At 38.0% G+C, this 17,658-nt stretch overlaps 1 protein-coding gene across 1 annotated transcript in view; it reads right to left on the reverse strand.

Moving 5' to 3' along the window:
• The window catches only part of LOC101390896 (uncharacterized), a 584,743-nt gene that overhangs the window by 10,935 nt on the left and 556,150 nt on the right, over positions 1–17,658 (reverse strand). Inside the window, 4 exon segments of the mRNA XM_087440065.1 lie at positions 2,663–2,791; positions 6,574–6,699; positions 8,832–8,956; positions 15,429–15,564. Of these exon segments, the coding sequence (XP_087296191.1) occupies positions 2,663–2,791; positions 6,574–6,699; positions 8,832–8,956; positions 15,429–15,564 (516 nt within the window).

Raw genomic sequence — 17,658 nt, forward strand, 5'->3', positions numbered from 1 at the left:
CCAAAGTTCATATGTTGAAACACTACCCCCCAATGTGATGGTATTTGGAGATGAAGCCTTTGGGAATTAATTAGGTCACAAGGGCAGAACCCTCATGATGGGATTAGTGCCCTTGTAAGAAGAGACAAGAGAGCTTGTGTGCTCTCTCTTTCTTTCTCTCTCTCTCTCTCTCTCTCTCTGCCATGTGAGGATAAAATGAGAAGGCAGCCATCTGCAAAACAGAAAGATGGCCTCCATCAAGAACCAAACTGGCAGTACCTTAATCTTGAATTTCCCAGACTCCAGAACTGTGAAAATAAATTTCTGTTTTTGTCTCCTAGTTTATGATATTTTGTTATAGCAGCTTGAGCTCAGACAAGGAGAAAGAAGCCATATGGAGGAACACCAAGGTGGCAGTTGTGTGAAAGAAGAGGTTATTGTCTATATTCCAGCCCAGCTGAGTCTCCAGATGCCTCCAGCTTCAGCTGCCATCTGAGAGAAGAACCCAGTTAACCCTCAGAATCATGGGAGAGAATAATAAATTGTTGTTTTAAGTCTCTAAGTTTTAGGGTGGTTTGTTATACATCAATAGATAACCAATCAGGTGTCACACATACTGTAGGCAAAGTAAAAAGACAAAAGAAAACTTTCTCAAATTAGGGTGAATAATTCACAACAAAAGTTAATATCTCTAATATACATAGAACTTCTAATATTAGAGAATAAAACCAACAACCTTATAGAAAAACGAGCCAGAGTTATGAACAAATAATTTATAGAAAAAAAACTGCAAAAGGTCCTTACCCATTAGAGAAGATGCTAAGCATTATTCATAATAATAAAAATACAAGTTAAAACTCTGTAGATGTACCATTTCTCACCAGAAGTTTGACAACACACTCTTTTGATACAGCTGTGAGGAGTCAGGCATTCTGTACACACATTGCTTGTGAGGATGCAAAATGGTACAACCCCACACGGAAGAGAATTTTTCAATACAATGAAAAATTACATTTGTATTTACCCAATGACTCACCAAGTCTTGCATATGTTTGAAATCTTCTTAAATGATAGAATCAAAGTAAAAATATCCCACATCCCAAAGTGCTAGAGAATTACCCAACTTAGAATTAAAAAAATTAATAACAATGTTATGGACATGATGGTACTATTTTTAAAGTCTGGTTTAGCAATCCCAAATACCACAAAATTGGTAAGAGCTGTCTCCCATGAATTAGAGAGGATATTCATGTTAAAAAAAAAATCCATGGACTGGCCTGGTGGCATAGTGGTTGAGTTCACACACTCCACTTTGGCAGCCCGGGGTTCGTGGGTTCGGATCCAGGGCATGGACCTACACACTGCTCATCAAGCCATGCTGTGGTAGCATCCCACATACAAGGTGGAAGAAGATTGACATGGATGTTAGCTCAGAGACAATCTTCCTCAAGCAAAAAGAGGAAGACTGGCAATAGATGTTAGCTCAGGGCCAATCTTTGTCACCAAAAAAAAAAAAAAAAACCATGAAAAATTATCTTGAATGTTATATTTAGAAGGGCTGTCATTTCAAAGTGTCATTACCTCTCTTTAGATGGGAAAACCAAATTACAGAGAGGCTGTGAACTTCTCAAAGGCACAGAGCATGGTGTCAGCAGAGGGGAGTTAGCATGCACGCCCACTGCAAGGTGATTTCTTCTATGACAGGCTGGCAAATTTCATGACAGTCCAGTTAGAGGAGAAGGGTGGTGGATAATCATCCCCATTGTGATAGTTTGTTGGTGCTGCAGGTCTAAAGAACCATAGGCCCTATAGTTGAAACCATGTAGGTAAAAGTTCACTATGGATTATTTTTTACTCAGGGTGCCCCAAGTTTAGGCCCCCAGCACAGTGTTCTCACCCACACTCTGACTCATTGCCAGAGCCCTTTCTTTCTAGTCCGCCAAAACACATGGCTCCTACAATTGTGGGCTCTAAATAGGGTGTGTGCTTTCCAGTGTTGCACAAAATAATCAATCGTGGTTCAGAAAGAAAACATTAGAACAACTATCAATATTTATCTTTAATCTTTATCAACTTAAATCTTTATATATGTTTTATAATATAAGGAATATATTAGTTTAGAAACACACGAACGTCACTTATAAATAAAACTACATTTATGGTGGTATGTGATTAAACGTTCCCTGATGAAGTGAAGTCTGGAGACCTCTGCTCCCAGAGTCCTCCTCTTCACCCCTTGCAGCTGGGCTCCCTCTAAATATGAACTGGCTCTGCCCAGGGCCCACATCCTCCACCCTGCCTGCTTCACAGCCTCAGTGGTGGTTTAGGCCCTTCAGCCTCATGCCAAGAAACTCAAGGTTCAGCAGATTTGTTGTCCACAGAGCCTTCAGCCTTAAAAGCTGGCTGGAGAGGGAGTGGCATTTAGGTCTCAGAGGAGCTCTTTCACATTAACACTATTTCAATTACTCAAGGGTTTTAGAGTTTGCAGGTGGTATTCCAGTAACAAGGTAACAAAATCAATCAATATTAACATAGCACTATTTTTATTGGAAATGCAATCATAATTATAAACAACTTTCAAGAACTTATTGGAAAATAGCCTCTTCTCAGGCCTCTATTTCATCAACCAGTGACAGAATGCTCTAGATTTTTATTGAGTGAAAGAAGGTAGTAATCAACTTACCTTTTTCACAAGAATTTCCTGTCCATGCAAGACCACAGGTACAGCTTCCATCCACAGGATTGCAAAGGCCACCATTTTTACAGGTACATTTTAGCTCACAATTTGGGCCATACCTTGTCTGGGGACATCCTGTAGTAAAAATTAAAAATGTCAAACTGAATAAAAATGTCACTGAGCAAACATTTTTCTCTGCTTCAGATGAGTAATCATATCTATATAGCAAAAAAAGCACAAGAAAAATGTTCAAATTAAAACAAACCACTCCTCAGATGTATCCTTAAATGAGTAAGCACATCACTGTCACTCATTCATGTTTTCATCCACTCCATACACATTTATTGAGCTCACAACTATGTACTGGGTATACTTTGGGAACTGGAGATGATCTAGTGAACAAGCAGAGGTCAATCTCAGGTCAGCAATGGGAATGTTTTATATATTTAGTCTCATAACTGATAAGAAGAAAGATGAGCAATTTGTTCTTCAATGTCTTCAACTGAAATCTGAAAAGCACTTCAGCATTCAGGGGTGGGTGACGTAATAAAAAATGCACTGCCAGGAGGAGTTAAGATACAAGTGAGTGAAGCTGACCAGACAAAGAAAATTGAGCCTTCATTGCCACAAGGAAATAAGTGACGGACGCGAAGCACCACCAATGAGAGAGCCAAGGCCCTCTAAGGCGAGAGGAACCACTACTCACATTTAACTGGTTTTGCCATGAAGAATATGGCCCTGTTATAGGCAGCTAATATGATCTTTTTTCAGGAAAACTCAAAATCCATATTTTATATGAAATCATCCAATCTTTGAAAGTTGGCAACTAATTAAAATTGTTTTTACAGCACTGTGGAAGCCAAAACTATGTCAGCCAATTCAAACACATTTGTGGCTAGATTTGGCCAAGAGCCTGCCATTTATAACTTCCAATTTATAGTATTTTTACATAATGATATTTTCCACAAGAATTATCTCATTTAATGCTCACAAATATCCCTCTGATGTGGGTAACAATATTCTTATTTTACACTTGAGAAAACTGAAGCTCAGAGACTAAAGTCTTGCTCAGGCTTAAGCAGCCAGTAAAGATAAGAACCAAGATTCAAATCTAGAACTCCTGACTTCACATCAACCATTCTTTCTAGTCCAGCTAGCAGGAGAGACAGTAGAGAGATTTTTTCTTTACCTTGCCCAAAGGCATTTGGTTAATACATAACAGAGCACGTACCTGAAGTCATTCCGTATGACACTTTCTTTCTCGCCTTTATTTGACTGAAGAGGTGCACTTAACTTTCATACCAAATGAAAGAAGTGTTTTAATTTTGTTTATTTAAAAAACAATTGTACAGTTGTACAATTAATGGTTGAATCGTCATCCTATGTGTAATAGAATACCTTAAGTTAACTCTCAATTTTTCTTTTTTGGTTTTTGCTTTTAAGGCAAATTAAGTAGAATCAATGACACCAAGTCCTATACTATTAAAATAACTTTCATCTATTTCATCTGTTTATCTTCAAATGCTTAAACATACTTATTGAGTTATCATATTTAAACACTATCTTTTGACATAGATCTGTCCCGGCCATCCCACAACCTTAAATTAAGAGATAAAAAGATCTGCATGTTTATACTCTTCCACGTTTTCTTCCCTTCCAGCTTATGCTTGTTAAAGTTAGGTTAAAATCTCAATGTTGTTATAATTTATAATATTTATCTTATGTCATTTCACCATAATTCCCACATATGTTTTAAACTTAGCCCTAATTAAAATAGATTTTATGCTCACTAATAGTCTTTTTACACTTATTACTTGGCTGTTCAAATTTATCTTCTAATAGTTTCTTCAAAATATTTTATGGCTACTATATTCCAGCAACTTTTTATTATTAAAAATAGTTGTTGGGGCTGGCCCCGTGGCATAGTGGTTAACTTTGCGTGTTCCACTTCAGTGGCCCCCCAGGGTTTGCAGGTTTGGATCCCGGCCACGCACCCACGCACCGCTTATCAAGCCATGCTGTGGCAGCGTCCCATGTAAAGTAGAGGAAGATGGGCACGGATGTTAGGCCACGGCCAATCTTTCTCAGCAAAAGAGGAGGATTGGCAACAGATGTTAGCTCAGGGCTAATCTTCCTCACACACACAAAAAAATAAACAGTTTTTTTTTCCATCATGCTATACTTAAATAACAGTTTAGCTGTATATAAAATACCTGAGCCACATTTTTCCCTAAGAACTTAGTAGGCATTGATTAAACCTCATGCTAGCAATGAATATTGCTGTGAAGGATGAGGCCAGACTGATTCTTTTCCCTCCTCTTCACATGGGATCTCATATTTTCCTTTATCCCCAATGGAGTTTCCCCTTGCCTTTGATCAATCCTAACTAGTATTTCCAGGAATAGAATGTATTCATTCAATCTATAGCATCCGATCTTCTTTCGTCTGAGAGAAAAATCTTGACTATTATATTTCAACATTTTTCTATTGCATTTATACATTTGTCTCTCTATTCTTTTCCATTTCATTGTCTTCACTTTCCTCAAGCCTATTCTCCATGTCCCTGGCTGTCCCAGCAGCAGGTTCCATCTTCCTACTACCCACATTCAATGTGGCCTTCATTTATATGATGTGAGCTTTAATTTTCATTTCCACTTCTCTCTGAGCTCTGCCAACTTCCTTTTTCATTTCCTTTTGTTGTGTTTTCATTTATTCTATGAACCCTTGCATCTCCGCATTGGACTCACATTTTATAGAGAACACTTTTACATTATATCCTTTGAATTCTTGGGAGAGATTCTGGTTAATGTTTTTGTATGCTCCCTAACAAAACTTCTCTGCTCTGTGTTCATCTGCCTTTTGTTTTCCTACTCCTTTTCTCTTCTATCCTTCTTACAGAATTTGCACAAAAGAAACTAACCAACTCTTTGAATGGTTTCATACTTATTTCCAAAATGAGGAGAGTTTTCTTTTTTTATGCTTCAGCTTAGTTTTTTATGCACTAGCTATTTTGGGGAGGGTAGTCTTGATTCGGGGCTAAAAAAATGATTTCAGCTGGTAGGAAGCATCCTTGGCCCAGAGTAAAACTCCCTAGAACACAGAGTCGTGGGATGTGCGTGCGTGTGTGTCGGCTTAGCCTCCCTCTTGTTGCAAGGTTGCGTACCGGCCACAGAGCCCCCTCCATCCTAGTGCAGAGTTGAAAAGATGATATGTCTGTCTGTCTTGTTTTTATCCTATTTTTCCTGCCACTCTATGATGTCCAGCAGAATTCAAGGAAGCGCCTGCAGCCTGCCCATGAGCCCAACCCTTGTTTTTCAACAAAGGGTAATTAGTTTTGCCTTTCTCTGTGTGCCGTGGAGAAGTGGCTGCTCTGCTGGCCCCACTCAAGAGCGAGGGGGCCCAGCATCCTCTCTGCACAGCCACGTTTCACTGAACTTGACGGTTCTTCTGTTATGATTTTCATGATGATGATAAATATTAGGATTTAGGACAAGAAAGTTTTGTAGTTTTAAACAAAGATTATGTTTTTCTTCTGTCTCTCATTTTTCTTACAGCTTTCAGCGGGCTTCTGCACATTGAAGAGGAAATAAAACTCTTCACTTCTTATAAGTAGACATCTCCAACACACAATTTTTGGCAGTTTTACAAAAGTTAGCCAGTTATTTTAAAATTTGCTCTTAGTCAGGAGTATGCAGAAATTATTCTTTGTTTTTATTTTCTATCTTTGTTTACCTTCCAGTAAGCTGTTTCCTATATAGCTCTACAGAGCACGTACTTTCACGATATGAAAGCCACATTTAAGAAGAAAGTGTTGTAAACAATGCCCATTTAATTATATTCTCTGGCACCAAATCTGCCTCCATGGTTTAGTGTGGTCGGTGCCTGGATGGACAAGGTGACCCTGTCATCATTGTTACCTTGCTGACACCTGGCTTGCATTTGGCCAAGTGGACATTGGCACCCTCCAGTCACTGGGTCACACTGTCCAGAGCCACAGGAACACCGCTGGACACAGTCCTGCCCGTAGTGATCTTCAGGACAAGCTGCAGGAAGGAGCAAAACAAAACCAGATTTTACTTCTTAAAACAGTTTGCCAGTCAAAATTTTTAAAAACTTGTAAATACATAAGCTTTCTTTTAATGAAATAGGTCTCCCTGACTTGCCTTCAGTTTGCCTTTTAATTTTAAAAGATTACTTTGAAAAAACAAAACAAAAAAAGAAACTGTTCAAATCATTGCTTACTTAGTGCAATTTTAGTTGACATCAGGAATTTCCAACCAAATATCTAATGTCAAACACTTACACATGTGATAGAAATGACTCTTATAAACTCAGTTTTGATTTACCACACAGCTGTCTTAGCAAGTGTGTGTATGTGTGTGTGTGTGACATGTATATACTCAAGATATGTAATAATCTTGAGTATGTTTCCTCTTAAAGTCCATTCTGGAATTTCAGCTTACACGCCCATACATTGATATTGGATTCATTATGCTCACATCTCCAAATATTTATTTATGTATTTATTAATTTATTTATAAATTCATTGATTTATTAATAAATCAACAAATTTGTTGAATTATCTTTAATAAATTACATTTATTAAATTAATTAATATAAATTAAAATTATTTTATTGATAAATTAACAAATGTATTAATCCAGTTGCTTGTTTTGCTGAAACTTCATTCCACAAATTCATTGAGATGCTTGCCAAAATAGAGATAACACACAAAGATAAAATAAATACCTGTGAGAATCAAGTGAAAGGAAAATATACTAACGACATATAAAAATGAATATCATAATTCTTTGAACTTGTAAGAAGTGGACTACAAATTTGGCTCTGACCTACTTAGCTGTCAAAGCAAAGAAGGAAAAGTGCTCAGGTAGAAGATCACAGCTTTTTGAAGACAAAAATACTCTCAATGTTCAGGGAAACCATAGCTTTTGAAAATGCTTTGGTCTGAGGAAATTAGCAAATGTCTCCCAACGATTCTCTTTGAAGAACAAACACAAGGGAGCCAGTCAGAACCTTCATTAGGAGATGTTTATGGGCTGGCTTTAACTCAGAGATAACTTGGCCATTGAGGTCTCAGAGGCAGTATCCTAGGTTTCAACTTTCCATTACTTGAAGCCAGGACTTTGTCTTATTTGTCTTTTATACTAAGAACAGCAGGGTACTGAGGCAGGATTATTAAAATAATCCTCATACAAAGAAGACAGATAACTACCTGTCTGAGGAAGATAAGCATTTTGGATATCTTTAGCACCTAACAACTTAGTACTCTGCCTGATCACAAAGTCCATTATCATTCTTCCAAATGAAGGAACCTTAAGTTCACAATCACAGTACTTCTATCGTTAATTTAAATTCTAATGATGGTTCTTTTACCCTTTAATTGTGAAGTATAAGATACAAAATAGCATACAAAAACATAAATGCGCAGCTCAATGCAGGAGCACAAAGTGAACATCTTCATCAACAGCCCCTAGGTCAAAGACACCATATTGTCAGGACCACCTCCCCATCATGCGCTCTCCTACTCATTGCCTCCTCTATCCTCCTTAAAGATCTTCACAATCTTGCATACTGTCCAAATATTCAGAAAATGGCAGATCTGATAAAAGCAAAATGTACTGCTAAGTATATCCCCATGGTGTCCAAGCCAGTGCGTTTTTAATGGATCTTTAACCTACATCCTGTGTCTTAGACTCTACATCAATAGTTGTTTTTGGAATATATGGTTAAGGTCTTTGGGATTTAGAGGACTGGTTACTTTTTGGTAAGTAGGGAACTGCTTAATTTTGAGCTGTAAAATGCTGAGGATAAATGAAATTGTGGAACTTTAGGCAGTGAGTTTGACGTTGTGTGCACAGGAATCCCCAGTGTGCTCTGATTTTGCCAAACAGATTTTCTAATCCTCACTTGAGTCCAGCATTGCTGGGGCAAGAGGTTATGACCAAAGGGCTCTCTTTGACTGCCTTCACTGACTTCAGCTCTCAATCAAACTCCTGATGTAAGTACTCCTCAACTCAGAATTTAGGTTAGTTTGTGTTTGCTGTTACTGCAGTAAATTATTAAGTAAAATAATTGCGACAACATTTACTCTCTAAGTGCAGTTCTTAAAACTTTGCTTTACCATATCCACTTCATAACAGGTAGAGTGACTTACTTTGACTGCAGTCGGCCCCTATGAAACCAGGAGGGCAGTTACAGGTGCCAATCGTGATATCACAGCTGCCACCATTCAGGCACTTACATGCCCTTTGGCAATATGGACCATAAGTGCCTTTTGGACTTCCCATTGAAGGAGAATAAAACCATATGTGGTACTGTAACTTGAAGCAATCGGTGTTTAAATTCATGCCCATAGACATGTGGTTAACTCAACATTCCAATGACTGTTCTTTGTTATTTTCAGTCACCTTCAAGTTATTGATTTGAGGCACGGACTTATATGGGGATATGAGATGATATAGATAGATGCCTTAGAAAGGCATGTAGATGGGGACATAACGTTTCTCATGTTGCTCATTAACACGATGCAAGAAACTTAACTTTGAGCTTCCTTGGAAATCTATCCACTTTTAGAGAATGCTCTAAAAAGGAGACAATTCACCAAACAGGCCTATTTCTTTCCAGCCTAGATAAACTCATTATTTTTATTTTTTATAGTTTAATACTGCCCTATAACTACAGGCTAATTGTAGGAATACTTTTGGCAAATGCACACGAACTTTTTTTTTTTTTTTGAGGAAGCTTGGCCTTGAGCTAACATCTGTTGCCAATCTTCCTCCTTTTTTCCTTTTTTTCTCCCCAAAGCCCTGGTAGATAGTTGTATGTCATATTTGTACATCCTTCTAGTTGCTCTATGTGGGACGACACCTCAGTGTGGCTTGATGAGCGGTGATTAGGCCCATGCCCAAGATCCAAACCAGTGAACCCTGGGCCCCTGAAGCAGAGCACGGGAACTTAACCACTACGCCAGTGGGCCACCCTCAAACTCATTATTTTGATTAATGTGTAAGTGTTACACATTAATGTATTTTGATTAATGTGTAAGTGTTACACATTAATTAGTGCTTGTCTTTTCTGGAATGATCTGGATTTACAAGCAAGAATTCAAAATGGCACCAAGCATAGAAGAAGTGCCTTCATTTTCTGTTAGTTTCTCAATTTTCTATTTTCATATCCATGAATGTGCAGCCTACCATGATGGTACCTGTGTAAGAGGTAAACAAATGGCCATATTTCAAGATAAAGGGAGACTGAACAGGACAAAGAATGAGCTAAAGATCACATTATCTGATTGAAAGATTGGGGATATTTAACCAGGAGAGAACAGAGTTAAGTAGACAGAACTGTCTTCAAACATGAAAAGGCAGTCTTGTGGAAAAGGAGGAAGGCAGATTTTATCTCAATAAGGAAATACTTTCTGAAAGAGCAAGACTGGAATAAGCTTTTTTCAGGAGGTAATGAGTTACTCATCTCTGTAGGAGTTCAAGCAGAGACAGGATAAGTACGCAGCAGAGAAAGTGTAGAGGGAATACAAGCAATGGATTAACTTTGAAGCACTTCCATCTGGGACATTCTCCTGCTGCATAAACTGTCTGGTACTTTAAAGTCTTAAAATCATAGAAGTTTGAGTTACAAGAGACCTTGAGGCCATCTAGTTCTACTCTTATTTTAAGATCAGGAAGTTGAGGCCTACAGAGTGAAGTGATTTGTCACACAAAACTCTGTCACCTGTTAAAGATGACCATCTTTATTCTGGTCATATATTTAAAATATAAGGCTGTAGCAAATTTTGAATAGACTGTGATTTAATTCCTGTATCATCCACTTACGAGTGTTATGGCCTTGAGTAAGTCTTTCCTTTGACCTTCTGGTTCTTCATTCCCAAATGTGATAATAACAAAATCATAGGCCTGTTGTGGGGACTAGAGTGAACAAGTAGAGTATCTAAAACATTTCCAAACCCAGATAGCTCCGAAGTCAACAGTAGCCATTATTTTCATTAATGGTGGCAGGGCACATAGCAAAATCCCTTCCCTACCTGAAAGGTGACCTAAGTCAAACGGTTTGGTATTTTCTTAAGTCCTTCCTCTTGGAAAATCTTTTCACTTGGAAGAATAGCTCTAAAAGTGACTAGCTAGACCAGATGACCCTTGCTTCCTTTCCTTTTATCCTGTATTTTTAGGTAAGAATCAGACGGTAAAGACCATTTTTAAAGTATTTCACATGTAGCAGGTTTTAGAGGTAGAAGCCAAAGAATGGTTTTTATTGAGATTCAGATTGTTTATAATCTCCATGTATATCCTGTCCTAAAACCCATTGTTCTCACCTTGAGCCTCAGCTCAGAGTGCTGCTTCTTTCCTCCCTTCTCTTCTGGTTTTAAAATAAAACTCTTTATGATGGAGATGGAAAGCAAAACACTTAAGTATTCATACCAAAGGTTATTTCTCTGTGATAGCTGTTGTATTTCTTTATTCCTCTCTATGAAAAATGATAGATTTCACTTCTCCTTCTCTGTCATCCCCTCCTCCCAAAGGGATGTTGGTTCTCATAGCTAATTGACCCCTTTTTGATATAGCACATTCTTTGGTCCTCCCAACATTATTTTTCTCCCTCACAAAAGTTCTATAGAATGTATCTAAAAACAAAATTAGTGATTAAAAAAGAGTCTCCATCTCCTCCTCCTCTTCTGTTCACCAAGATATAAAATGCTTCTTTCATGTCCATCTGAGGAAGTCTTTCAAAATGTACATTTTTATGGTTTTTTTTTTTTAAAGATTTTATTTATTTATTTTTCCCCAAAGCCCCAGTAGATAGTTGTGTGTCATAGCTGCACATCCTTCTAGTTGCTGTATGTGGGACGCGGCCTCAGCATGGCCGGAGAAGCAGCGCGTCGGTGCGAGCCCGGGATCCGAACCCGGGTCACCAGCAGTGGAGCGCGCTCACTTAACCACCAAGCCACGGGGCCGGCCCTATGGTTTTTATCATTAGTATGTGCGATGCTTAAAAAGAACGTTTAGTTGGTTCATATTAGAGAAAATACACCTGAAGCAAGGTGAAGAAGTGGACTTTGAAACAAAGAAATCTGGTGTGTACTGCTGGCATGTTGCTTCCAAAAAGGAGGTTAAATTAATTAGCATTGATTGGTATAGAAAATTCTGGGGACACATTACTGTGAAGTGAAAGGTGACGTGGATTTCTGTGTGAGTAAGGAAAAGTGCAACACCTCATAAAGTGACATTTATGTACTTATTAATGAGGAAAATGTTAAACTATGGATATAATCATGGGTATCAAATAATCAGCATCACAGTTGAAAGGAAAAAAGAGCTTATGTGTAATTATTTGATGAATTAAATAACTGATATATGTAAAGTCTATATTTTGGGATCACTTTCATGCGAGTTGAATTACCTGGGAAACATAGTTTCCCTCTGATGTATACCCATTTTGCAAACTATCTTGGTGGTTTTGCATTTAATAGAATCACCCCTTGCTATTCCTTCTTCATATATAGAAAAAAATCACGTAATTTATAGCCTTCAACTTAATTATCCTTTTGAAATTGGGACACTGAACTTGATGAAATTCACTTGATGAAATTAACTACTAATGAGTATGCCATCTGTTGAAAGACAATATACGTGCTAACCTCTTGGTCTCACAACTCATTACATTTATATCAGAAGTATGGTACATGTTTACAGAAGCACCCATAACTTTTTTTTTCCCTCAAGAATAAATTATTTTACTGACAATTCCACTTTCTCATATAATTCTATAGCTACATAAAAGTTTGATTTCTGGAGTTATGCACACATCTCTTGCTCAAATGTCCGCTAAATTTAACAAGGAAACACACACCCAGGACATAATGATTTCATTTGGCTTATTTGAGTGAAATTCACTCTCCCCTCTCTCATTTCCTAAAGTTCCATTTTGATCATCACTTGGCTTTTGCTCTATCCTTTACAATTATTTCTCCCGTGAAATTTTGTTTCTCTGGCAAAGGATGTTTAGTTATTTTTCATTAAAGGGTGACTATTTTTTCCCATCCTTGCACCATCCCCTCTCCCTGAAGGACATTGACTACGAGGAAGCTTCGATGTGAATTTACAGTTCTGATTTGTTTAAATATTAAAGGCTACTGTATACTATGATGATGTGAATGGCATTTGGTAGTTTCATTAGAAACTTAGAACAAGCAAGGTTGTAACTGCATCTTGAGACACTTAGCTCTGTAGCAACTGAAAGGTATGAATCTGTTTTTCACAGGGTCTGTTTTCCTAGTATTTGACCAGGTTACTCACACATACACTACCCATTATTATACAATTTTGTTCTATTCTTTTTTTTTGTTCCCAAAGCCCCAGTGTGTGATTGTATATCCTAGTTATAAGTGCTTCTAGTTCTTCTATGTGAGCCACTGCCACAGCATGGCAACTGACAGATGGGTAGTATGGTTCTGTGACCGGGAAACAAACCTGGGCCACTGAAGCAGTGAGAGCTCCAAACTTTAACCACTAGACGATCAGGGCTGGCTCAATTTTGTTTTATTCTTAAAAGAGATATTAAGAGTTGGTTTGTCCTAATTTTTTTTGCTATGAGCAAGAGCATTAGAGCCAAGTTTCTAGCAATGTCTTGATATCTTCCTCCTGGCATGAGTGAGCTAGTCTGTGGCCCATGTTTCCTACAGTATTTTATACCAAGTGTTGGGGGCATTCTTATGAACACTACTCGTCATTTTAAGAGGACTCGAATGGTTAAATGGTTTAAATGGTTAAAAAGTTATTATAAACAGTGAGTATTGCAGATTGGAGAAATAAAACATTTTCAGAATTGTAGTCACTTTTCAATTTCTCATTAATCATGAAATACAGAGCATGATGAGTTTATATCTACTGGGCAGTTTGTTTTTTCCCACATACTACCCACACACTGAGACTGACCTGCCCATTATAAATTACAGACAAGGGGCCGGCCTGGTGGCACAAACGGTTAAGTGTGCGCACTCCGCTGCGGTGGCCCGGGGTTCGCAGGCTCGGATCCTGGGCGCACACCGATGCACTGCTTGTTAAGCCATGCTGTGACGGTGTCCCATATAAAGTAGAGGAAGATGGCATGGATGTTAGCCCAGGGCCAATCTTCTTCAAGAAAAAAGGGGAAGATTGGCATTGGATATTAGCTCAGGGCTAGTCCTCCTCATACACACACACACACACAAAAATTACGGACAAGTGGTGGGTTGCCTACTACAAGTTTCTCTGACCTCTGTTGAGAGAAAATTCTGATTCTCAACTCTGAACTTGAGACCATGAAAGCCCAGTTGTTTTTGGCTGCTGAAATTTTTGCTTTTGAGCCAGCTACACCTTTTATGGATATTTTCTTGAACCCTTTTTCATAGTCCTGTAATTACAGTGGATGTTGCCAAGGAAACTTTGTAGCAACTTCTAACCACGTGTTGTTTGGAACTAAGCCAATCTGACTAGTCAGGGAGCAGCTCCCTGATCCAGCCCCGCTTTTACAAGGCGAAGCTACCCTCCTTCAACCCAAGGTAGCTTGCCGTCTGAAATGGAAGTACTACCAGCTACATGTAACTTGATATTATTTTATTAAGATAAAATATCCTTGATGTCAAGAAGAACAGATATCTTGATATCAAGAATTCTTCCTAAGAAATGTGACAAAATCAAATGTGGGGGAATAACTTCTTTCTCCAGCAAAAGAGTGCCTGAAATTTGCCATAACTGCAAAAGAATAGACATTTTACTGATTTTGTATCTTAGTTCTTCATTTTAAGTTTGAATAACTGCAATGACTATGGGTTCCAAACAAAATACTAATTGAAACCATTTTCCTACACATTTAGTTGTGTTTTTAGCTGGCAATGTCTAAAATTAGGACAAATCTGAGAAGTAATATTCAAAATATACATTCGATGGCTTGTAGAAAATTAAAATCAATAGCTTGACCACGAGTCTATGTTTTATAAGTGGTGATTCGGGGGTGGGGGGGAATCCAACAATCATCCATATAGTTGCAGAGTAAGGAAAGGAAAGTAGAAGGAATCTGCTGTAGGTGTGACTGGGGAGCAAAGAACAGAAATGGCCAAGTTGGGGGAAAAATGAAACTGAGGCCAAATCATTTTATTCTTAAACCTATAAAAAGTACATTATAAATAATTACAAGCTTAAAAATTAAGTAGCTGACTGAACATTTTAACATGCTCCCTGGGACTTTTTATCATGTGTTTTCCTATAACCATTTCGATGTTAAAATGTCCTAACAAATCAATGTAAGGTGTTTGGTCTAGGGACCATTCTTTTTTACTCCACAACAATGAGCCAACTGGCATTTTGTCCTTTCAGCAAGTCATTGTTTTCATTCTAGATTAACAATTTGTTTAATTTGATTGTTCCCAAGCGGATCCTGGAACTAACTTGTTTTATGAATCTCTTTAAATATGTTGCCGTTTGCTGTATACAGATTTATAACAATCAGTTCATATCTTCTTCTTTATTTCTTTCTCTTTATCTATTTCTGGTCTTTTCCTTGGGGATATTTTGAATAGAAAAGGCAAAATAGGAGAACAAGGTACATAAGAATGTATATGTTTTCAACTATTCCAATAATCTTTCCCACAGGATTTGCTGTGAATTAGAAGCTTGAATTAACATCTGCCCTTTAGCATTCTGAGGCATGACCCACCCTGTCGGCGTCTCCTCGAGAAATACAACTAAAGCACAGAACACACTTGCGGAGATGACAGCGGTTTCCATGGTAGCCAGGCAGACAGGTACATCTCCCTCTGACTGGGTGACAGTCCTCATTCTCAGCTGAGCACTGACATACCTGTTTACAGTCCTTCCCATATGTGCCTGGTGGACAAACTAGGGGGAAGAGGAAATGTAAGCCCAATGAATTAAATTTGTCTGTGTAAATATAGCTCTAAAAGTGAAAGCAGGGAAAAATTTATTAAATAAGACCATTGCCTACAGAAGTGTGCTGCCCTTTGGGATTTCGGTTTCATTAAATTTACTTGGGGATTACTTCACTGTTTGATTTTGTTTTGTTCAGTCAATTTGTGACCGACTGTCAAGGGCCAGCTGCAATTTTCTTGTCACTGAAGAAAATCATAGGGTGATGTCAGGTAAAATCAACTAAAATAATAGTATAATTCATGAGGGACCACATATCTGGATAAAGGTATTTTTTCTGGTGCAGCCAGTTTAAATTCTCAAGGTTGTTTCTCTCTGCACATTAGTATGTACTGTATTTGTGTCACTTGTCAGCTGCTCTGCTGGTTGTGCTGTTTTCTTTTTACAGGCCGAGCAGTAAAAGCTTTCCCTCCAACTTCTAAATAATATCATGCCATTTTGTTAAGAAAATAAAAAGGGTTTCTGGGTATTTTTCAGGTTACAAAATAGAGTCAAGTAGACATTTTGAGTTTCATGGTTGTGTCTAATGACAATTCAAACAAATTCAGTAAAAACAACCCGACAAGTTGGCTATTATATATCCTGCAGACCTAGAATTGAATAATAATTTCTGGAACAACCTTTTGATTTATCACCTAGGGGTTTTGGCATCATGAAAGAATGAACCTATTTTAAAAGACCTCACATTGGAGAAGTTATTGACTATCTTGTTCACTGTATCCATGTGTTTTGCTTGCTGTCCTTGTGTGCCTGTGGTGTCACTTGTGTTCTTAGCTATCCACTATCTTTAAGAATATTTCATCTTCTAGTTTTATTTAACTAAAAATGACAGCAATGGTAGAAATGCTAACTTTAAGGGCCACTGGTTGCTTGCTGAGTATTAAAAATGAAGACTGATGAAACACAGGGTGCTTAAAAAAACAGTTTTTTCTCCTTTTGTTGACTGGGACATGTACAAATAAGAGAGCATTTGGTGGAATCTGACTCAGCATCTGAACAATTATCTAGGTAGTCGGCTATTGGTCTACACATTCTTTTACCTAAGAATCACTGATGGTTCAAATATAGATCAATAACGCATTTATCCCAAACTTGCCAGGTATGAAGAAAAGCACATCTCGCTTTCCTGCCTGAAAAGTTTATTAACTTTGTTTATTAACAAGTGGCTAAGCAAGAAGAACTGGTCATGGTATTTCAGAGGGGACTGGGAGTGGATATGTGTGATAGTCTTACTTCCTTTACCTCATGTCAGTGAACACATGAGGGCATCATCTATATTCCACTGTAATGTGATGAAAAGAGCTCTCTAATGGGAGATTTCTAATATTAAAGGCTGACAAACAATCAGAAACATCAAAATATATTTCATTAGAGGCTTCTGATGCCTTTAGAAACCAAAAGCTGCAGTTATTACAAATTCTTTCCATCACTGGGAAGGCTTGTTTTTGCCATGAGTTTACATGAACATAAAGCTTAGTCTTCCCGCAGCAAACATGGCCACCAAACCCTGTGCTCTGTGGAGATTAGTAATATTGAGAAGTCAAATTGGCTGTGCTGAACACAACATGGTTTGTGTAATAAGTTCCAGTATTCCAATCTATTTAGCCATTCCTCATCTTGAGGTATGGGGCCCACTGGCATAGGGCTTTGAGGGAAGGGACATTTGGACTGGTCTGCTTTGAGAGAGAGCCATCATGAATATCCTGTTTGTCTGTAAGCATCCACTGAAGGTTGTGTGGTCTAGAGGAAAAGGTGTGAACTTTGGGTCAGGTAGGCCCAGCACTGTCATTGACTTTGTTTCCATCTTTAAACAAGTTATTTAAGCTCTAAGACCCTCAATTTCCTTTTCTGTATAATGGGATTAATAAAATCTGTCTCACAGATTGTTGTGAGGAGTAACCTAGTGGACATAGTAACATATGGGAATCTCAAATTGCCTCAATAAAATTTGTTTCCTTTCCATTGAAACACTTATATTTAAAATCAGAATCAAGTGTTCAACAAAGGTGCTGTATATGGGCAAACACCACAAAAACATTCAGAATA

The sequence above is a fragment of the Ceratotherium simum genome, chromosome 15 (assembly GCF_057802395.1).
Source record: "Ceratotherium simum simum isolate JZ-2026a chromosome 15, ASM5780239v1, whole genome shotgun sequence".
In the NCBI taxonomy this organism is placed as follows: Eukaryota; Metazoa; Chordata; class Mammalia; order Perissodactyla; family Rhinocerotidae; genus Ceratotherium; species Ceratotherium simum.